General features: G+C 37.0%; 1 protein-coding gene across 8 annotated transcripts in view; it reads left to right on the top strand.

The window, feature by feature from the left end:
- Window positions 1-23,564, top strand: part of USP24 (ubiquitin specific peptidase 24) — a 154,449-nt gene that overhangs the window by 106,231 nt on the left and 24,654 nt on the right. For all 8 annotated transcript variants that reach the window (XR_013520109.1, XM_078331960.1, XM_054236291.2 and 5 more), the window contains 16 exons: window positions 4,206-4,267; window positions 6,995-7,186; window positions 8,156-8,273; window positions 10,342-10,486; window positions 12,520-12,639; window positions 13,299-13,424; window positions 14,115-14,213; window positions 15,538-15,620; window positions 16,009-16,150; window positions 16,372-16,491; window positions 16,911-17,131; window positions 17,460-17,584; window positions 18,990-19,131; window positions 20,791-20,941; window positions 21,900-21,995; window positions 22,691-22,794. Coding sequence is in view for 7 of the 8 variants with exons in the window: in XM_078331960.1 (XP_078188086.1) it covers window positions 4,206-4,267; window positions 6,995-7,186; window positions 8,156-8,273; window positions 10,342-10,486; window positions 12,520-12,639; window positions 13,299-13,424; window positions 14,115-14,213; window positions 15,538-15,620; window positions 16,009-16,150; window positions 16,372-16,491; window positions 16,911-17,131; window positions 17,460-17,584; window positions 18,990-19,131; window positions 20,791-20,941; window positions 21,900-21,995; window positions 22,691-22,794 (2,046 nt within the window). In the remaining variant the exon portion in view is untranslated. The remainder of the gene's footprint in view (window positions 1-4,205; window positions 4,268-6,994; window positions 7,187-8,155; window positions 8,274-10,341; window positions 10,487-12,519; window positions 12,640-13,298; window positions 13,425-14,114; window positions 14,214-15,537; window positions 15,621-16,008; window positions 16,151-16,371; window positions 16,492-16,910; window positions 17,132-17,459; window positions 17,585-18,989; window positions 19,132-20,790; window positions 20,942-21,899; window positions 21,996-22,690; window positions 22,795-23,564) is intronic.

The raw sequence follows: 23,564 nt of genomic DNA, 5'->3' as shown, positions 1-23,564 counted from the left end.
TTGTCATTTCTTTCCTTCTGCTAGCTTTAAGTTTGGTTTGTTCTCCTTTTTCTCGTTCCTTAGGTGTAAAGTTAGGTTGTCAATTGGGTATTTTTCTTGACTGCAGCCACCAACTCGTCATCTACATTAGGTATTTCTCCCAATGCTATCTCTCCCCTGATCCCCTGCCCCCTGACAGGCCTCAGAGTGTATGTTTCCCTCCCTGTGTCCACGTGTTCTTACTGTTCAACTCCTACTTATGAGTGAGAACACGTGGTGTTTGGTTTTCTGTTCCTTTGTTAGTTGGCTGAGAATGATTTCCAGCTTTGTCCAGGTCCCTGCAAAGGACATGAACTCAGCCTCTTTTATGGCCGCATAGTATTCCATGATGTTTATGTGCCACATTTTCTTTATCCAGTCTATCATTGATGGCCATTTGGGTTGGTTCCAAGTCTTTGCTATTGTAAATAGTGCTGCAATAACTTCCAGTACAATGTTGAATAGGAGTGGTGAGAGAGGGCATCCTTGTCTTGTAACAGTTTTCAAAGGGAATGATTCCAACTTTCGCCCATTCAGTATGATATTGGCTGTGGGTTTGTCATAAATAGCTCTTATTATTTTAAGATACATTCCATCAATATCTAGTTTGTTGAGTTTTTAGCATGAAGGGGTGTTGAATTTTACTGAAGGCCTTTTCTGCTTCTGTTGCAATAATCATGTGGTTTTTGTCATTGGTTCTGTTTTATGTGATGGATTACATTTATTGATTTGTGTATGTTGAACCAGCCTTGCATCCCAGGGATGAAGCCGACTTGATCATGGTGGATAAGCTTTTTGTTATGCTGCTGGATTTGCCAGTATTTTATTAAGGATTTTCACATCAGTGTTCATCAGGGATATTAGCCTGAAATTTTCCTTTTTAGTTGTGTCTCTGCCTAGTTTTGGTATCAGGATGATGCTGGACTCATAAAACGAATTAGGGAGGAGTCCCTCTTTTTCTGTTTTTTGGAATAGTTTCAGAAGGAATAGTACCAGCTCCTCTTTGTACGTCTGGTAGAATTCAGCTGTGAATACGTCTGGTCCTGGGCTTTTATTGGTTGGTAGGCTATTAATTACTGTCTTGATTTCAGAACTTGTTATCTATTCAGAGATTCAACTTCTTACTGGTTTATCCTTGGGAGGGTGTATGCATTCAGGAATTTGTCCATTTCTTCTAGATTTTCTAGTTTATTCATGTAGAGGCGTCTATAGTATTCTCTGCTGGTAGTTTGTATTTCTGTAGGACCAGTGGTAATAACCCCTTTATCATTTTTTATTGTGTCTATTTGATTCTTCTCTCTTTTTTTTGTTATTAGTCTGGCTAGTGGTCTCGGAATATTTACCAAACAAATGGAAAGCAAAGAGAAGCAGGGGTTGTAATCCTAGTCTCTGATAAAAAGGATTTTAAACCAACAAAGATCAAAAAAAGACAAGGGCATTACATAATGGTAAAGAGATCAGTGCAACAAAAAGAACTAACTATCCTAAATATATATGCACCCAATACAGGAGCACCCAGATTCATAACGCAAGTTCTTAGAGACCTACAAAGAAACTTGCACTCCCACACAATAATTGTGGGAGACTTTGACACCCCACTGTTGATGTTAGACGGTCAGATCAGTGAGACAGAAAATTAACAAGGATATTCAGGACTTGAACTCATCTCTGGACCAAATGGACCTAATAGCCATCTACAGAACTCTCCACCCCAAATCAACAGAATATACATTTTTCTTAGCACCACATCACAGTTATTCTAAAATTGACTGCATAATCAGAAGTGAAACACTCCTCAGCAAATGCATAAGAATGGAAATCATAGCAAATAGCCTCTCAGACAACAGTCCAGTCAAATTAGAGCTCATGATTAAGAAACTCACTCAAAACTATACAACTACATGGAAACTGAACAACCTGCTTCTGAATGACTACTGAGTAAATGACTAAATTAACACAGAAATAAATAAGTTATTTGAAACCAGTGAGAACAAAGATACAACATACCAGAATCTCTGGGACACAGCTAAAGCAGTGTTTAGAGGGAAATTTATAGCACTGAATGCCCACAGGAGAAAGCAGGAAAAATCTAAAATTGGTATCTTAACATTACAGTTAAAAGAACTAGCGAAGCAAGAGCAAACAAATTCAAAAGCTAGCAGAAGTCAAGAAATAACTAAGATCAGAGCAGAACTGAAAGAGACAGAGACATGAAAATCCCTTCAAAAAATCTACGAATGCAGGAGCTGGGTTTTTGAAAAGATTAACAAAATAAATGTAAGCATTTATAGCTATAAGTTTCCATTTCATAACACTTTTTTGATATTTCCCATAATTTTTGGCAAGTTATATTTTTGTTTTCATTTGTCTTATTATATTTTCTAATTTCCCTTCTGGTTTCTTTCATCCATTCTTGACTTTTTTAATACCTCTGTTCTCCAGATATAATATGTATAATCTACAGAATTTCTAAAATACAATTATAATTTTATCTGTTGCCTGCAAGTCTTTATTACAGGATTAGATGTGTATTAACACTTCTTATATTATCATGCACTTTCCAATATACAGAGATTTCTGGCCCCCGTATCCAGGCTTCTACATAAATGTTACTTTGAAACATTTAACCTTCTGTTTTAACACTCCAAATGTCTAAGAAAGAAGTCAAGACTTTGGTTTCAGAGATAAGGTCATTGTGAATAACTTAGAAATGTTAAAAATTTACCCAAAACTTAAAAATTATGTTTACCATCAAGATTTAAGCTTAGTTAGACATTAGCTGTATGTTTCTGTAATAAAAAATAATTCTTTAGTGATATTAACATCACATTTCAGAGAATGGCTTCCCCCAGTAGACATCTGAATTTAAAACTGTCAAAATTTCTTCTCTTGTCCTTGTAGACATTTTACTTTAGAATTCCAACTTTTCCTAGTTAAAATTTTTCTAAACAGGTGAATCAGTGATTCTTCAGTATAAATGTATAAGCTTTTAAGAAGTTAAAGCTATTGTGCTAATACTTGTAAGTCAGTTTACTTAATATAACTACATGTTAAGATTTAATTTTTGATTTAATATTAAGGTACTATAAATTTTGAGAAAGAGGCTGAAAGCATTAGATGAGATTTTTAACATATACTCTTTAAAATATGCTGAAAGTAGAGCTATTTAATTTCACATCAAATTGAATCTTTAACTATATGTTTGCATAATTTTAAAAATTATGTCTCGCAGCTTTTTTTAATGCCCAAGTTTGATATATATTTTCCCTCAATAGTATGATGATGATAGTTCATGCTAAATACCAGGAAAAAAATAGTCTGGTGATGTTAGTAGCAATTACCATAGGCCAACTATATGCTACATAACATACTAAGCTGTTCATGTATGTTTTTCTTTTAATCCTCAGACTGGCCTAATGAGTTCAGCAGTTTTATTGTCTTCATTTTTTATAACCATAATTCTTGGTTCATTATATATGCTCATCATTAGTTTGTGCTTGAGCCTTTTCTGTATATTGGTGTATATGCATGTGTTTTTTATTTCCAATACTATCATGAGCATTTTAGAAGTTAGAAAACTGAAAGTTAAAGGTGAAATAGTTGTCCATGGGACACCCAGCTGCTATAAGTAGGGGAGCCAGGATTAAAACCGGTGTCTGTCTGATTATAAAACCTTTGCTGCTGACTACTGTAATTGCAGAAAAAGCTTATTTGATCATCTTCTGTAAAATAGTTTTCCTGTCTCTGTCTTCTTACTCTGCTCTATTTTTCTTCTCAGTGCTTATTACCACTTGACAGATGTGTGTATTTCTAATTTGTTGTTTGTTTACCTTTTTAAGTTCACTGATCTCCCAAAACAGTTTCAGTCATTTGTAGGTGCTTGGTAGAGACTGGTTGAAATTTAAATGAATGAATGTAATAAGTGTATTATGTATGCAATCAGTGCATATATTATTTTAAGATGTGATAAATTTAGTGTTTTCCTCTCTTTACACTGTTATTTCTATTGTCATGTCTTCATTAGTAAAATCAGTATGCTTCTTGCTAAAATATAGAATTTAAATTAATATTAAAATAGTTATGCTGAGGAAAATAATCTTAGTTGTTCTATTAACCTGTTCTTATAAGGAAAATACTTTTTATTTTCAAATCAGCCTCTTATTAACTGAAACCTTTCTGTTTTTTAGACTGTTATCTCAGTGCATGGAGTATTTTGATTTGAGATGCCAATTATTAGATGATCTGACAAGTAAGTAAATGACTAATATGTAAGGGAGAGGGGCTGGGGAGGAATAGAAAAAAAAAGTCACACGGACATTTTTAATATGATTTACATGTCTCAAGTGTAAATAAAATTACAATTATTGTTTGAAGTTGAACTTTTTTTTCTTGAGAATAACATATAAACCTATGTACCAGTGTCTTCTGTTATATAACCAGTCATTAGTGAATTGAGATTTGTTGATTTTTAAAATTGTCAAAGGCTCATATTTTAATTACACTGATAATTATGAAGGGTCTTTCTCACTAGTGTAGTCTGTTATAATTTTGAAGGTTGATTGTTGAAGGAAAGAGGGAATCTCTATTGCGGTATGTTGATGGTGTTAGAAGTCAGTTCAATAGTGTTAGTTGTAAAATATCATTGTTAGAAATTCTCTTGTTAGTGTGCTGAGATTTTAATCATCTGTACTTACCTTTAAATAATGCAAATGTATGTTGGAATGCTCTTTGTAAATTTTAGTGTAGATCAAGAGTTTGTTTATTCTTTACTCTTCACAAAGAATTTGCTTCAGCTTACAGGAAATTAATAAAATAAAAATCAGGATCAACAAAAACAGCAATTGGTAAAGAATGTCAAGGCCAGGAGGAAAAAAAATACCTCAGAATTAATTTGTGAGGTTTCTGAAGGCCAGAGGTAAAAAGGAAACAGCATATGGTTAGTTCTTCTCAATACCCTGTAAGAAGAAATAGAATAGTTTCTCAAAAGAAGCAAATCTCTTTCCCAGCACCTAAGCCTAAAAGAAATTTTATACAAAGGCCATCATGTAATGGACACATAAAAATAGTGATGGATAATCCTCAACAACATTTCTGTGGTGGCAGATGCCTTCATCAGTTTCATAAGTGTCTGTCAAAAACAGGAGGTGGCCAGGTGCAGTGGCTCATGCCTGTAATGTCAGCACTTTGGGAGGCCGAGGTGGGCAGATCACTTGAGTTCAGGAGTTCGAGACCAGCCTGGCTGACGTGGTGAGACCCTGTGTCAACTAAAAATACAAAAATTAGTTGGGTGTGGTGCCATGTCCCTGTAATCCTAGCTGCTTGGGAGGCTGAAGCAGGAGAATCGCTTGAACCCAGGAGGTGAAGGTTGCAGTGAGCTGAGACTGCACCACTGCACTCCAGCCTGGGCGACAGACTAAGATGGAGTCTCCAAATATAAAAACAGGATGTAGTGCTCTGAGCAATGCAATGGAACTGGTTTTGTGGAGAGGCAGTTAATATAGTCTGAGTGTATGTCTCGATTCAGAGAGAAGATCTGTTGGATCTAGTGAAGTGGGTGGACTGTATATCCATCTAACAGTCTAACATAACACTGGTTTCCACCCAGGCTCCCAGGGACAGCTGACCAGCAGCCATCCAGGCTTTGCTTTCTGCTCTGCAGCAAGGAAAGGAATCATGAGTTGGCTGCAACTTTCAAATGAATGAATGAGTTGTTAATATAGACCTTCCTTCCTTGTATTGTTGAGTGATAAATGAGGGACTCATGATCTCTTGTTAGGATCTTGGGAGGTGAGGGGAATTAATTCTTGGGTAACATGTCTTGAAACAAACAATATTTGCCAATTCCTGAGTGTTTTCATAAGTCAGTGCCTACACTAGCACTTCATACACAGCACTCTGCAGTGTGAGTGCTGGCCCCATTGCATAAATAAGGAAACAAGGTCACACAGTAAATGGTAGAAATAGGGTTTGTATCTGGTGCCAGTCCAGCTCCGACTGACCCTAAAGGGTCCTTCTTCACTTCCCCTTACGGAGACCCTGCTTGCATCTCACTACACTGCAGTGGAAGTAGAGCATAATTACCCTTCGTCTCCTCCCCAGTCTCAACTTCCAATATGAAATTATGCTTTAAGTCCTTGTTTTAAGGGCAAGTGAAACACAATACAAAAGAACAGAGTAGTTCACGGGAGTTTGGCTCATTGTTTAGAAACCTGGACTCTGGCAGCTGTACTTCTGACCTCATTTTCCTTTGCAGAACTCAGCCCTCCCTTGGCTTAGGTCACACTGCAGGACCGTTGATTCTCCTCAAAGTCTTCTACCCCTTCTTTCTCTAGTGTTCCTAGGGCTTCCTGCTAACTCCCACCAAATCAGGAGCAAGAATTTCTCTTCCTCATCTTAGAGCCTCGGCATATAGCACAGTGACGTGCACAGAGAAGGCAACCAATAAGTGGTGTATGCGTGAGGGCACCTTCATTCCCTGTGGGCAGCAACTGTAGCCTACTATTTGTTAATGACAGTTTTGTGTGTGTGTGTGTGTGTGTTTTGTTTGTTTGATTTTTTTTTTTTTTTTGAGACAGAGTCTTGCTCTGTCACCAAGGATGAAGTGCAGTGGCACAGTCTCGGCTCAGTGCAGCCTCCGCCTCCCAGGTTCAAGTGATTCTCCTGCCTCAGCTTCCCAAATAGCTGGGACTACAGGCATATGCCACTATGCCTGGCTAATTTAAGTATTTTTAGTAGAGACAGGATTTCACCATTCTGGCCAGGCTGATCTTGAACTCCTGACGTCGTGATCTGCCCGCCTCAGCCTCCCTCAGCCTCAGATTACAGTTGTGAACCACCACATCCAGTCTTAATGACAGTTTTTTTGAGATCTGTGAAGTGAAAGATTGGGGCTTGACTTTGCTTTGTTTAATTCAGGACTTGAACTCCATAAAGGGAAATCCTTCTTTCTTTGTAATGGATTTTTTTTCCTCCTTAGCTTCGGAAATGGAGCAGTTAAGGATCAGCCCCGCTACCATGCTTGAAGATGAGATTACTTGGCTGGATAACTTTGAACCTAATCGCACAGCTGAATGTGAGACCAGTGAGGCGGACAACATCTTACTGGCAGGGCACTTACGCCTCATCAAGACTCTTCTTTCACTCTGTGGGGCAGAAAAGGAAATGCTTGGTAATTATTGCTTCATCTTATCACATGGCAGATTCTTCAGTGCTTGGTTTTTGCCAGTGTTGTGTGTAATTGGGAAAATAAGATAGATGCCAAGTGTTTCTTGGAAAATTGACCCTTCCCACAGTGGGAAATTGTAATTTTAGTGGCTAACAAACAAGGTGTGCTTTACATCTGTCATTAAACCACATAGAGAATTAGATAGTGTTTAAAACAGCTAGATCACATAACTTCTTAATACCAAGTAAGAATTATAATTCAAGTACATTTTTCTCTTTTTGCTTTTATGTACTTTATAATATATAATTTACTGTGTGTCTTCTTTTAAGGGTGATTCTCATCTGGGGAGGTAGCCCCTAAGCACCCCTGCCCTCCAGCATAGGGTACATATGAGGTTCTCCTGGGTTAAACCTGTAATTTGCAAAAGATTGTTATAATACAAATTGTATTCAGAAGACAAATGAATAATTACCCATCTCTTTCATAACGCAAACCAAGTTCTACAAAATATTCTTGGCTACTGGGGATACATAGAAAAGAGTGATTCTTAACCACAGAGAGAAAGGTATATAATTTTAAACTAAAGAGGCAAGATTTTAAAAGTTTCGGAAACCCTTATATGGACCCCCATATGCCCAGAGTAAGAACTGTTCACTCAAATCATTCTGCCTTTGGTGTTCTTCTGTTTCTAAAGTGAAAGCCTGACTCCTTTTACTGTATTGTAAACTCATAAAGGAACACACCCTTACCTGCCTATCTTTGTATTCTGTCCCCCGTTCCTTCCACCCATCCCTAATTCTCTACCCCACAAGCTTTGCCATGTAGTAAGTGCTCAAAAATAAATATTAAACTAAATGCCCTGCTGTTGGGTGCCCTTCGATGCCTTTACTGCTCTGATAAGAAAGTGTAAGATAGGATCTTTGAATTAAAATACGTGTTCATCTTAAACATGAATATTATGCTCTGTTCCAGGTTCATCACTCATTAAACCCTTGTTAGATGACTTCCTTTTCCGAGCTTCTAGAATTATTTTAAATAGTCATTCTCCAGCTGGCAGTGCCGCCATCAGTCAACAGGACTTTCATCCAAAGTATGGAAAATGCACGTTGTGTTCAGTTTTGGTAAAAATTCTAATTCGAAACTTTAGTCCAAAAAGATTCTGTTAACTTGGAGTTGGTCTTTCGTCTGTGAGTCTGTGTAGCCTATGTTATCCACTAAATGAAGAAATGCATGTGAACGGGCTTAGCATAAAGCCTGCCTGGCATATAGTAAGCACAGAGCAAGTATGCTGGTACCATTATTATCATCAGAATGGAAGAACAAATTAAAACGTGGCTAGTTATAAGAATTATGTCCAAAGTAAAAGTAAATAGGCTCCAAGTAAAATCTTGAGGGTTTCTCAGGAGAAAATGATAGGTGCTCTAGTGCATAGCCTTGTTGTTTACTGAGTGCTGTGTTCTGTTAACTGCAACTGCTCGTGGTTTATTACAGTAGTAATTTTGGAATCAAATTTTGTGTTTTATGGGTACAAATTTGAAAGATCTCTTTGTAATGTTGATCCACTTGAGGGGTATTTATACTCTTGGAGATAGGAAGAAGAGGCAGAGCCACAAGCTGCTATTTCGTTTGCTCTAAATCTAACTAACTTTGTTCCTTTCTCGTGAAAATCAGAGCTAATTGAGTAATCCTGAAGAAACTGAGGATTTGCTATTTATACTGAAAAGGATTCCTGTATAATTTCCATGGTTATTGAAATGGGCAAGGCATAATAAGCAGTATTTTGAGGAATCCTGAGAGGTGTTTTATATATAAATATTTCTCTACCTAGAGTTGCCTCATTAGCAAAATCTGTTTAAGGTAAGAAAAAAAGCAAAACCCTTCATTAGAACTCTTGGGGTGTTCCTCAGGCTGTGCCTCCCAGCCTCATTGCTAACTCCGCCTTGTTTTGGAAGAGTTGATGTGAGGTCCATGGAAGTCTTATTAAAGCAGCAGAAACAAGTGAATGTTTTAATTTTCAGTCAACACAAAAGATATATATCTTTAGCAGTTTTATTATTAATAAATGTAGTTCCTCCGTAAATGAAGGAGGAAGGAATGTTTTTTTGAAAAAGCATATATACAGTGCCTTCACTAGAAAAGGAAATAGTTGTTTCATCCCTCCCCATTGTACTGAATGGTGTTGATTTATCACAGTACCTCCCAGTCTTTTCCCACCAAAACCTGCAAGGAAGAAAGAGATTTAAAGTACACAGAAACTGTTTTCAGAAGTAATGCTATTTTGTATCACAGTAACAAAACAACTTTTAATGTTTCGCCTGTGTAAATGGCACCTCCCTATTCTTTTCTTACTGTCCTTTGCAACCCTCAAGTCCAGACAAGAAGCAAAGGACAGTGCCAGCTTCGTGTCCATTGTCCTCAGTGCCTGGTGTCGTGCTGATCCAAAAGCCTCACAACCCCCCTTAAACGCCTCCTACTCTCCATTAAGTATTTCATTCAGAGGTTAGCTATCCTCTTTTCTGTGTATCCTTCCTAACCAGTGATCCCTCAGTAATGCAAGGTTAGTATTGGTTACAGTGAGGTATTGTCCATCCCCAAAGTGATTTCTGCTACAAGGCAGGCAGTGTAGAAAGCCTTTGATTTCATGCAGAGTGTTTGCTAGTTATCTTTTGTGTCACTGTAAACGAATTGATTTAGCAAACAGTATTTCTGTCTCCATTTTTTCATAGACAGTTCAGGCATAAAATGTTTATGGCTATCCTGGTTTTTATAGCTTTCTTTTTCTGCCAGTTATATATTCAGATTTTAGGCAATAAAAATCTTTCTGTTTACCTATTTTAATTGAAAGACAGTTATTCCCATGTCATCTGTATTACAGAGTTCTCCTGACTCTTTCTCCTCCATTCTTGCTGATCCAGTCTTTAGATAAGACTACTCTGGTAATAAGTGAAAGAATTTTGCTACTTTATCATCAGGCCAAGAAAATAGTTATTAATTCCTCCTGTATTCATGACCTGTAGATTACTAGATGGGTGAGGTTAGACCTGTCTTAAGTATGTTTGAGGAATTGGAGCTCTTCTACTTTCAACTGTTGATTTAGTTTAATGAGTAATTTAAGTAGATTATTCATTGTTGACAATGACTGTATCTTTTGTTTCTAGGTGTAGTACAGCGAATAGCCGATTGGCAGCCTACGAAGTTCTTGTAATGTTGGCTGATAGTTCACCTTCAAATCTTCAAATTATTATAAAAGAACTGCTTTCTATGCATCACCAACCTGACCCTGCTCTTACCAAGGAGTTTGATGTAGGTTTTCTAGACCTTAATGAAATTAGTTTTTTAAGAATGATCTCTTAAACATACAATTTTAAGACTGTATCTGCATTCTGCTGACCACAAAGAAAGTCAATATTATTATTTTGCTTACTGTGTTCACATAGTCAAATCAAGTATAAGCTATAGTATTACTCTAACATACTAAGTATATTATGAAATGGTATCCTTTTAATTAAAGACGGAGAGGCATTTTCAAGTTGGTTGGTAGATAGCAAAAAGTAGCATTCTGATGTATTTTTTTGAGTAACTTTATGCTTGGCATAGGCCAGACCCTAGAGATACAAGTCAAGTAAACATTGACTCTATCACAGTACAGCCTATGTTCAGTTAAATTCAACCAAGGTTTATTGAGTTTAGTATGTGCTAAGGGCATATTAGGCTTTGGGAGCTCAGAAATGAAAATATGATCCTAGCCCTCAAGAAGGTCAGTGTATAGTGGAAGAGACAGGCTCGCAAGCAGATAATTTCAATATAATGTGTTACAATATAAGATAAGGTATATCCTGCATGCTCTACTCACCACCAGCTGGTGTTATCTCAGAGGGCTTCTTAGAGGAGATGAAACTTAAGATAGGGCCATAAAAACTAGTGAGTCAGGTGAAGCAAGGTGGGAAGGTCAATTCATCCCAGGAATGAGAAGAGTATGAACAAAGCCGTGGAGCCATGAAACAGCTTAGTATGTTGGGATCTGTGAGAGGGAAGTACATTGCAGGTCCTCTGGAATACCAGACCAGAAGTGGGAGGATGCTTTCAAAGCTGACTTTTATGTTCTCTCATGTCACAGAAAGTCAGACTTAGCCTTTGGATGCCTGAGTTAAGTATTACAGAACATAGAGGTTAGGTCGGAAAGTGTGGACAGGTGTCCTAAATAGAGGGAATAGCACTTGCGAAGACTTAGAAATGTGGGCCCTCAAAAGTTGGAAATGCTTTTGATTGGTCAAAATGGTTTATAATGCTTATTTTATGTTATGTGTTACTTTATATGCATTTATTTAATCAGATTTAAATGAATGTTTTGTGTTTTTTCTTACATCAGGGATTATATCAGCAGAGTGAAGGCAGTATCTGTGTTAGATAAAAGTTTATATTTTTAGCACTGTTATAAACCAGGTTTTTTTTTAATCTGTGCTATGGACTACAAATAAATTTCAGTGTTAATTAGGTCTTAGAAATAATCCTGCTCTAAGTATACATCTGATGTTAATGAAGAGTAAGTAATATTTAGCAATTCCTTGAGGTCTAGGAGACCTATTCATTTTTGTCTGCTAATTGGTTATTACATGGTTGCAGATACTTGAGAACCAAGATCTTGCTGGAATCGCATTTCAAAGTATAAAATTACAATATCCTTTTCCACTTGGAGAAATTCCTTGAACTTTATCCACTATGCTTTTTCTGGATCATTTCTAACCAGAAAAGCTCTGTACTGGGGGCTACATTATTTCAAAACACCTGTAAGTAAAATGGTAGGATAGTCACCAGTTTAATTATATGTTTACTGAAAGAAGTTTAATAGAAGAATGTTACCTTCTCTAAAAGGAGTTACAATATGAGCCTTCTTTTACCATCCAGATTGGTCAGGATCCTTCAGGGTAATCACTTCTAAGCCTCACAGCCCTTTTTTACAGAGTACTTCCTCAATTTGTGAATGTATATTAGTACATTTGTTTGATTATGCCTCTTAACCCTAATAGACTGTAAGCACCTTGAGATCAGGGGCCATGCACATTTTTGTTCTCTCTCATATCCCATGCACAGTGCCTGGCATATAGTAGGTACTTAATAAATATTTTATGAATGAAAAAGCAACATTGAGATAGCAGTATTTGATAATTGTATCAGCATCTGCAGAAGTACTTCATGAACATGGGTTTTGCTAGCATAGCTTTTATAGCATACTGGATGGGTAAATCTGTGAATGCATCTTCCACATAGCTATAGCGTAAATATGTCTGGCAGAGATGTTCATTCTCCTCCATTGTTTCTATTCCTCTCTTACCCAGTACCTTCCCCCGGTGGATAGCAGGTCCAGTTCAGGGTTTGTGGGGCTGAGGAATGGTGGTGCAACTTGTTACATGAATGCAGTCTTCCAGCAGCTGTATATGCAACCTGGGCTCCCTGAGGTGATTTCCTTTATCTATTCTTTCTGGTATGATAGATAATATGTGCATTACTTGAAAATTGTTTCATAGTTGTTTTATTGTTTTTGGGGTTTGCAAAAACTAGACATAACTTGCGATTCTTCAGTAGCTTCTGAAATGTTTAGAGACATGTTGTGTGTAATTACACATTCTTATAATTCTGCTGTTGTAATAAGCTGCCTGTATTACAGATGGACATGACCTAATGTGATTTTTGAACTCCAGAGTTGTTTTTAAATTCTATTCCATAAAGTTACTGACAGTTTTAGTATATTAGAAATATATAGGGTCTGTCATGAGCACTTTACAATAATAATATGGTAGTAGCTTATGATATGGCAGTCAGTGGTTTTGAGAGTATTCCATGTGTGCTGGACTACACTTATTTCCTGTAGAGATCCTGGTATTATTAGACCTTTTTTTTTTTTTTTTTTTTTTTTTTGGTAATCAGAGCTTAGGGACATGATTTGTTCATTTACACCAGCTAGGAATTATTGAAGCTAAATATCTGCAGCATTATAGCCATGTCCAAACATACATAACATTCTAAAAAAGTAATGTGGATGCTAACATGTACATATGTCAGTTTCCTGTGAAGCAGTTTAAATATTTCTAGCTTGATGGGTTTCTTTTCTTTGCAGTCATTACTTTCGGTAGATGATGACACAGACAATCCAGATGACAGCGTGTTTTATCAAGTGCAGTCTCTCTTTGGGCATTTAATGGAAAGCAAGCTGCAGTATTATGTACCTGAGAATTTTTGGAAGGTATTTCACCCAGTAACTCTTTAGATTTAAAGATGTTAAATATTTAGAGTTGGTCTACATTCTTTCTCTAATGATAATGGCTTCTTGATTTTATTAATTTTAGTAATCCCCTTGCCAAAAAACTGTAAAAGGATTTGGTATACCGTTGTTGAAATTGGTACTTAGTTTCAAATGATTAAAATGTTGAGAATAGTTGTCATTCATAATTCCTACGGATTTGCACAATTAACAATTAACTATATCTTAACTATTTTGAATATTTTTCATGATTCCTATTTTAGCTCTTTGAAATATTTGTTCAAATCATTCCCCTGACCCTGTGCCAAGTTTACTAATGTCTTCAAATAAAGAATACTATTTTTAAACATTGCTTTACTGTGTTTCACATATTGGAAGATCACCTTGTGTTTTTCCCCAGGTTGATTAGTTTCTAAGAGAGAAACTCTCTGTTCCATGGCCTAGATCTTACCCAGTACCCACTTCTGATTTCAGAGACTTGTCATGATTGTAAGGGGACTAGGGAAAAGAGTGGATGGCTGAATACAAGCTAGGCTCACTTCACTAGAAGTGTCCAAATCCTAATAGTGAACCTAATTTTTAGAAGCATTTAAGTGCTCTTTCATGTTCCCTTTCTACCACATTTAGAAATTGCTACTTTTCCTTTAAAAACATTTAATTTTTGTTATATAGATATTCAAGATGTGGAATAAAGAACTTTATGTGAGAGAACAGCAGGATGCATATGAATTCTTTACTAGTCTCATTGATCAGATGGATGAATATCTCAAGGTAATAAAAGTTTTGCTTTTCCTCAAACTCTAATTATAATATGAGAATAGTGTCTTAGAATTTGGGGTTACTACAAAACTGACAAATCAGAAATTATCTTTAATATAAGAACTACAGGCCAGGTGTGGTGGCTCACGCCTGTAATCCAAGCACTTTGGAGGCCAAGGTGGGTGGATCACCTGAGGTTGGGAGTTCAAGACCAGCCTGACCAACATGGTGAAACCCCATCTTACTATTTTTTAAAAATATATAAAATAAAAATTAAGAAAAAAAATAAAAATAAAAAAGAACTATAATATATTCTGTATTTAAACATGAAAATATAACACAGATTAATAGAATTGTATATTTTCTCCTTTTTTTGGAGACAGTCTTGCTTTGTTACTCAGAGTGGAGTCTAGTGGCACAATCTCAGCTCACTACAACCTCTACCTCCTGGGTACAAGAGATTTTTGCACCTCAGCCTCTCGAGTAGCTGGGATCACAGGTGTGCACCACCATGCCCAACTAATTTTTGTATTTTTTGGTAGCAATTGGATTTTGCCATGTTTTGCCTCCAGTGATTCACCAGCCTCGGCTTCCCAAAGTGCTGGGATTACAGGCATGAGCTACCATGCCTGGCCTAGAATTGTATATTTTCTTAATTCATCTAACACTCAATAAAATATATGACTCTTAATCTCTACTACATAATAATAACCATTCCTACCTCTATGTATTCTTACTGTATGTCCACTGAAATAATCTGGCCTCAGAAGAATGCTGCAGTCACCTGTGAGCTGATGGTCTTGTGCAGAGCAGAGAGTGTTCTGGCAAAGGCACAAAGGGGCAAAGGAGCCAGATTAAAAAGTTACTTGTGGTACTATTGGAACCCAAAGTTCTCTACCTCTACCTGTAAGCCATGTGGCGGACTTGCTAAACCATATTGCCTTCTCAGATCCCGCAGTCACTGCCAGCATTGGCCTCTCATCAGTAGGCACAGTTCTTCCTTTCTTTTTTTAAAGTAACTTGCAAACTGATGGCATTCTATCCACAAGAAAAAAGAAAAGAGTGCTGAGAGTTGCCCCTAACTTGGTCCTTGTGGCACAGGGAGAAGGATTCAGAATCACCCTGGAGAACACTCTCTTGTTGTCAGCTCTGCCTGACCCATCCCACCGCCTCCCCCTCCCTTCATCATCTGCCTCACTCTGACAATGGGGCCAAGCTGACACTACCATAATAACTCATTTTATTTTGGTGCTTAAATTGCAATGTGTTAATAAAATGTTATCTGCTCATAAGTTCTGGAGGCATCACTTTAAATTATAACTTTTCATTCCAACAGAAAATGGGAAGAGACCAAATTTTTAAGAATACATTTCAGGGCATCTACTCTGATCAGAAGATCTGTAAAGACTGTCCTCACAGGTGAGTGAATATATCACTGACAAAGGAAAAATGATCATCCTTTTGAAGTGATTTGTCTAGTGTGTTGTAAATGTTGCATTTGTTAAGAGTCTTAGAACTCACTCTCTTTCTCAATAGATCTATAAGTATTTAATGACTTAAATTTCTTTGGTTTCTACTTCCAAAATTTCTTTGTGACCTTAAGAAAATATTCATTGAAATTCATAATTTTAAGCAATTCTGAATTGTCACAAAGTGGCATTTTAACTTAGAAATGGACTTTTAAAATATTGAGGGACACACAGATTAAAAATATAGTTCTGTGTTCCAGCTTAGGTATTATGATAATTGAAGAGTTTTAAATCCCATTGTTGATTGTGGGTTTTCTGTTATTTCCTGATTTAATCAGGTATGAGCGTGAAGAAGCTTTCATGGCTCTCAATCTAGGAGTGACTTCTTGTCAGAGTTTGGAAATTTCTTTGGACCAATTTGTCAGAGGAGAAGTTCTAGAGGGAAGTAATGCGTACTACTGTGAAAAGTGTAAAGAAAAGGTATTATGTTTGCCCTTTTCAAAAATCAAAATTAATTTGTTATTCATGTAGTGTATCTTTGTTTTATGTAAAATCAGTATTAAGCTTCTATTGTTATTTCCATTACATTGTGTCATTACTTGTTTTCACATGGGTCCGAAAGGCCTTTGCGTTAATTACTATGCTGTTTTATTTTCTCCATGGAAATCATTTCTTTTTGCTCTTTTGCTTTTTTTTTTTAGAGAATAACAGTGAAAAGAACCTGCATTAAATCTTTACCTAGCGTCTTGGTAATTCACCTAATGAGATTTGGATTTGACTGGGAAAGTGGACGCTCCATTAAATATGATGAACAAATAAGGGTAACTTCTTTCCTCCTGAAATGTTTCACAACCATTCATTTTCTCACTCACTCCTTCTTTTTTTCCTTTTTCTGTTTTCATATTCCGTCTACCATGTGTAAGGCTGTTGTCTCAGCATGATGAAGAGCCCCTTGTCTTGGGCCACTGCTGAAATAGTCAGATCTGGAAACAGTAGCCATCATTTCTAGAAGGCATCCTAGTGATTACTGTGAAGGAAAATGCCGTCCTTAGTGCTCAAACCAGAGGCCGCTTTAGACTTTCCCAGACTTATCGTTCTGAGATTTTATACTTGAATTGGAGAAGTAGTTGTTCCTAGCTTAAACTAGGAAAACACATCCTCTTGTTTGGATCTGACTTAATTGGCTACTGCTGTATATGTGACTAATCAACATTAATATGGTCTTTTTGCTTTTACACAGTTTCCCTGGATGCTAAACATGGAGCCTTACACAGTTTCAGGAATGGCTCGCCAGGATTCCTCTTCTGAAGTCGGGGAAAATGGGCGAAGTATGGATCAGGGAGGTGGAGGATCCCCACGAAAAAAGGTTGCCCTCACAGAAAACTACGAACTTGTCGGCGTCATTGTACACAGTGGGCAGGCACATGCAGGCCACTACTATTCCTTCATTAAGGACAGGCGGTAAGGGTTTCCTGAGGCAGCACTGACTCACTTTCTGCCCTCCCCTGCTCTCTGTGATCATCCATACTCACTGCTGTGATGCAGAGACACTTGGGCATTGTTCTTGACCGTGTTTCATTTTGAAGTTTTAAAGCTTAGTGCAACTGGGTTTACCCCTTCAATTTGAAAAGTTGTTTTAGAAATTGGATTAATTGTTGCTACATATTTCTTAGATATTTTCAAATGGTAATCACCTGTTTTATTTGTAGGCAGTGCATAGAGATAAATGCTAAGGATGAGGATGTTGATTTTTTTAACCTTCTAATGTTTGTCTGATCTTGGGCTCTAGAGGGTGTGGAAAAGGAAAGTGGTATAAATTTAATGACACAGTTATAGAAGAATTTGACCTAAATGATGAGACCCTGGAGTATGAATGCTTTGGAGGAGAATATAGACCAAAAGTTTATGATCAAAGTAAGTATTTACAAATGGATTTTTCCGATTAGTTTTATTTTTTAATGCATAGTTTTCTATGAAAAGTAATAGTATTCTTTATATAAAAACAGAACAGATTTTTTATTTTTAATAATACTGCTATTCAAGCTATAGAACCGTAAACAAGCTCTTTAATAGCTAGAGTGAAAATGTTCAAGCTGCTTATAAAATTTTTAAAAACAACTTCTTACAACAACCTTGAGGGATAGGTAGGGGATCTGGGAGTAGGTTAAAAGGATGAAGTGAACATCAGAGAGAAACTAATGAATACAGAAATTGAACCTTAAAAATAGTTTTGGAAGTAGTTATCCACCAAAATTTTCAAATTTCCTTTTCACTTACATAGAGTTATGATTAGAGAAGACATTTCTAGCACCTGTGTTTCTAAAACCATGTTTATATGCAGTATGGCAAAGCAGTCTTTCCCTCCACAGCCCCCACTCCAGAAAAAAAAGAATCTAAGGAGAAGTACATAGCAAAACCCAATCAGAACTTGCTATTTGATAAAAAGCTATTTGGCTGAGACCTTAGCATTTCCACAACCTGATTTTGAAATCTTCTAGGGGTGCTTCTAAATTTTTACCTCTTTGGAGTCACTGTATTAGATTTTGATAGCATGCCATTATAGCCATGCATCTTATGGTAGTAACCTCTAAAGGTTGGATATAATATTGTCAGAATTTACCTAAATTTGGCCAGTCTTCGCAGAAATGGTTAAGTGAGGCCAGTTATCCCATCCTATGCCACAGAACATATTTTAAAATGTCACTTGCTATTTGCTCATGTTTAGTACTCCCTAGGATACTTCCCTTCTTTCTCTTACTCCATTACCATACTGCTCCCTTATTCTTTTTTTTTTTTTGAGACGGAGTTTCACTCTTGTTACCCAGGCTGGAGTGCAATGGCGCGATCTCGGCTCACTGCAACCTCTGCCTCCTGGGTTCAGGCAATTCTCCTGCCTCAGCCTCCCGAGTAGCCGGGATTACAGGCACGCACCACCAGGCCCAGCTAATTTTTTGTATTTTTAGTAGAGACAGGGTTTCACCATGTTGACCAGGATGGTCTCGATCTCTTGACCTCGTGATCCACCCACCTCGGCCTCCCAAAGTGCTGGGGTTACAGGCTTGAGCCACCGCGCCCGGCCACTGCTCCCTTATTCTTGCCCTGACCTATATCACTTCCAAATGAGAGCTCAATTTTAGGCCCAGAACTGAAGTACCCTGACTTCCATCTAAGCAGTACTCTAAAGAGACCCACATTTCACTTTGCATTTTACAAATTTAGTGAGTAGTTACTTGCTGGAATAATGGGCCCTTTATTTTATATTATCAAGACAAGAAAAACTTTCATTTACAGACGTCTTTCTTAATGTCTTGTTATAAAGCAAACCCATACACTGATGTACGCCGAAGATACTGGAATGCCTATATGCTTTTCTACCAAAGGGTGTCTGATCAGAACTCCCCAGTATTACCAAAGAAAAGTCGAGTCAGCGTTGTACGGCAGGAAGCTGAGGATCTCTCTCTGTAAGTGTCTCTTCCATGTAATTTGCTTTGTGATTTCTATGGTGATGATGTGGTCTATGAGAATATACTCTTTGGGATTTTAAAGATAATTAGCTAAGCTGGAGAGAAATTCTAAAAAGAATTCCAAAAAGAAAGCAAATTCCTTTTCTTATTGCTCCTTGGTTATTTTATTGGTAAGAAGTTGTTATGTATTTAAAAACATGCACGTAAGTTATTTCATTCTAGAATAAAGTGTTTTGTTTTTTGTTTCTTTGAGACAGAGTGGTCTCACTCTGTCAACCAGGCTGGAGTGCAGTGGCATGATCATAGCTCACTGCAGCCTCGACCTCCAAGGCTGAAGTGATCCTTCCACCTCAGTCTTCCAAATAGCTGGGACCACAGGCAAGGGGCATCAGACCCAAATATTTTGGTTTGTTTGTTTTTTGTACGAGGTCTTCCAATATTGCCCAGGCTGGTCTGGAATTCCTGGGCCCAAGCAATCCTCCCACCTAGGCCTCACAAAGTGCTGGGGTTATAGGTATAAGTCAACACACCTGGTCTTTTTTTTTTTTTTTTTTTATATTAGCAGCATTTGTTGAATACACTTTCTGTCCAAAGCATAGTACTGTGCCATCACCGTTAGAATGTTGTTTTTTTAAAGGTGCCACCGTCAGTGAATTTGCCTTTTAATATATTGGATCAGGAAAGTGTTTACTTTTTCATGTGAGAAATATGACTATATGTATTTTATTAAATTTGAAAACTTGGTTCAACACTTTGTTCTTACAAGATTTTGAGTGTAAATTTATTTCACTGCTTTTTAATGGTTGCGAAAGATACCTCACAATAATATGTAGGAAGAATTCATTTTTGTGCTTATTAAATGTTAAATCTCATATGACAATTAAATAAAAAATTTGTGTTAAAATTTGTCCTGCAGGGCCGGGCGTGGTGGCTCACGCCTGTAATCCCAGCACTTTGGGAGGCTGAGGCAGGTGGATCACAAGGTCAGGAGATCAACACCATCCTGGCTAACATGGTAAAACCCCATTTCTACTAAAAATACTAAAAGTTAGCTGGGCATGGTGGTGCCTACCTGTAATCCCAGCTAGCTACTTGGGAGGCTGAGGTAGGAGAATCACTTGTACCCGGGAGGCAGAGGTTGCAGTGAGCCGATATCACACCACTGCACTCCAGGCTGGCAACAGGGCAAGACTGTCTCAAAAAAAAAAAATATTTTTTAATTTTCTGTAATATTTTATCTTCTATAATGTCAATCAGTTCTCCCAACTAATTGGAAGGTATTACATTTTTTAATTTCTTAATTGACACATTATAATCGTATATATTCATGTGATACTGTGATATTAAATATTGTGCAGTTTTATGTTTCAATGTATGTATAATAATCAAATCGTTTAATACCCTGTTTATGTGAATTATTGTGAGGTATCTTTCGCAACCATTAAAAAGCAGTGAAATAAATTTACACTCAAAATCTTGTAAGAACAAAGTGTTGAACCAAGTTTTCAAATTTAATAACTTAGTAACTGTTAAAACAATAGTCACGTTATACTAGACAAAGTTTTCTGATTCTGTCTCTTAGGTCATGCTAGACAAAGTTTTCTGATTCTGTCTCTTAGGTCATACTAGACAAAGTTTTCTGATTCTGTCTCTTAGGTCAGCTCCATCTTCACCAGAAATTTCACCTCAGTCATCTCCTCGGCTTCATAGGCCTAACAATGACCGGCTGTCTATTCTTACCAAGCTGGTTAAAAAAGGCGAGAAGAAAGGACTGTTTGTGGAGAAAATGCCTGCACGAATATACCAGGTAAGAACCATATAAAATATTCTAAGGAGGAATATTCACGTGGACATCAAAATGTGTCCAGTAGGCCAAAAGTACTCCTGCTGGATTAGTCATGCCACTGGTGCTACATCGTCTTACACACTTGTTTCATGAACCTTTTATGCCACACCAGAGTGGGGACTATAGCGCTAGAGCCATGGAATGCTAAGAACACAAGTATGAATACACACTCAGGACTGGCAGGCAGGCACTGACCCGCTGTGTGAGTGTGAGATGCGTGGAGAGTGGGCAGTAAAGAAACCACATTGCTGAAATCACCTTATTTTATCCAGAGAGAAAAACTAGTTAAGGTTCATAACCTTTGAGTAGGACTAATAAGACAATGATTGGCCATTATTTATTGAACACCTACTGTATGCCACATGCTTTAAGCAGATCTCTAATTTGTAAAAAAATTATTGTGTAGTATCTGGTTTTATTCTCATTTTTTGGATGGAAAAACAAGTTCTGAAAGGGAGAAGTGATATGCCAGTGTCTCAGGGCAAGGATCTAAATTCAGAACTGTCTTTATACACTAATCAAAAGCTCAGTACCTAGAACAAGAGAATTTGAGAAAAATGTGGAGTCTTTCATTAAGAAAGAAAATTAAGCCATCTAGCACAAAGGAAGCATGCAGTTGGTTGTGTTTGGGAATGCTCTGTTTGTCCCCTTCTACCCAAAACACCAAGTTAGAATTCACTTGTCCTTCACCTGGCAGTTTATCTGAATTTCCCGAAAGGGTATGGTTTAATGAATAATAGTTCTCATAACATCTTATATTTCAAAGGAAGGTTTTCTCTCTCCTCTTTTAAAAGTTCAAAACTTGAGAAAGGGGAATTACAAATTATAATTCACTTTTTACCTCATTTTTACATATCGTTAGAAATGTCCTTCACATATTGAATATTTCATAAAAATAATTATTAATCTTCTTTTGTAGATGGTGAGAGATGAGAACCTCAAGTTTATGAAGAATAGAGATGTGTACAGCAGTGATTATTTCAGTTTTGTTTTGTCTTTAGCTTCGTTGAATGCTGTAAGTAGCTAGTTGGATTGTTAGAAATAAGAAAGGATTACAATTAAATATCTTTTAGCTAAAGCATTCAGTGATTCATCCTCACTCTCAGTAATTAGCATTCAGATTAGGTGCAAAAAGATTTTTCCGTAAATATAGCCCTTAATGGGTAATATTAAAATTGCAGGCAGCATTTTGAATGTATAATATAGATGGCGGGGAGGTGTGAGTTTTTCACATACTGGCTTTCTAAAGTGCCCTTGTTTAGATTTTATTAAAGTATCTTAGAATAGCTATAGCCATGAGCTCATGTCAATGGATACTGGGCTCTGGAGATTCCTAATTTGTGATCAAATATTATAAGACTCAAGATTAACTTTCAACTACTTATTTTCCTTGAGAACCATGATTATAATTTGCCAATAAGGGAAAAAAATGTTCTTAGTCTCTTGATCACTTAACATCCTGTGGTCTAACAACTGTTTTGAGAGAATTGCATAAAAGAAATAAAGAAGATGCCTTTTCTTAACCTTTTTAAAAATTTAAATGGAGCATTTTTGATACTGAACTGGCTAGATTCTTATTAGTGTTTAGTTTTATCATGTGTATATCATATTCATATTCATATTTCATGTGTGTGTATCATATTCAGTTCGTAACATTGTGTAATCTATAAAACTTTGTGAAAAATACCCTTTCTTGTTTCCCTCTCTTAGACTAAATTAAAGCATCCATATTATCCTTGCATGGCGAAGGTGAGCTTACAGCTTGCTATTCAATTCCTTTTTCAAACTTATTTACGGACAAAGAAGAAACTCAGGTGAGAAGTGATGTGTTTTGATAATTTGTTGTGACAGAGGGCACTGATTAATTCAACTGAAGTTGAATTTATAATTTTAAAATATTGTGAAAGCAGCTACCTAATTTTATTCAGATGACTAAGACATAGTCTCTAGCTTTAGGAAACTTCTAGTCTAACGGAAAGAATAGATCAACAAAAGAAACATACTTAACAAGAGAATTTATACCAAGACATAAATTCTGTACATCTCGGGATTGGGCAAAATCATATCCAGATAAGGAGATTAGAGTAGGCTTAAGACACTGATGTTCTCAGAGGGTTACGAAAGGCAAAACAGAAACACAGAAGTTTCATTTTAGGCAGAAGGGAAAAGCCTGAGTAACAGACAAGAGTTGCCTAGGGAATGATGAGTGACTAATTGTGTTTTACTAGGAGGTGTGAGAGACTCCTGGAGCTCAGGGTGAATGTTGGGTTTGGAACTCACTGAGTGCCTGTAGTACGAAAGCAAGGAGTTTGGGCTTTGTTCAGTGGGAGATCATGGATGGTTTTTGAACAGGGAAGTATATTCAGAGTAATGCCTTAGAACAACAGTCTCCAGTATTTTTAGCAACAGGGACTGGTTTCGTGGAAGGCAATTTTTCCACAAAAGGAAGGGTTGTAGAGACAGATAGATTCTCATAGGGAACGCACAGCCTAGATCCCTCACATGTGCAGTTCACGATAGGGTTTATGCTCCTGTGAGAATCTAGTGCTGCCTGCGATCTGACAGGAAGTGGAGCTCAGGCTGT

Source organism: Callithrix jacchus, chromosome 7 (assembly GCF_049354715.1).
Source record: "Callithrix jacchus isolate 240 chromosome 7, calJac240_pri, whole genome shotgun sequence".
Classification (NCBI taxonomy): domain Eukaryota; kingdom Metazoa; phylum Chordata; class Mammalia; order Primates; family Cebidae; genus Callithrix; species Callithrix jacchus.
The sequence above is the reverse complement of the archived record's forward strand: the minus strand, read 5'-3'. Positions and strand labels throughout refer to the sequence as shown.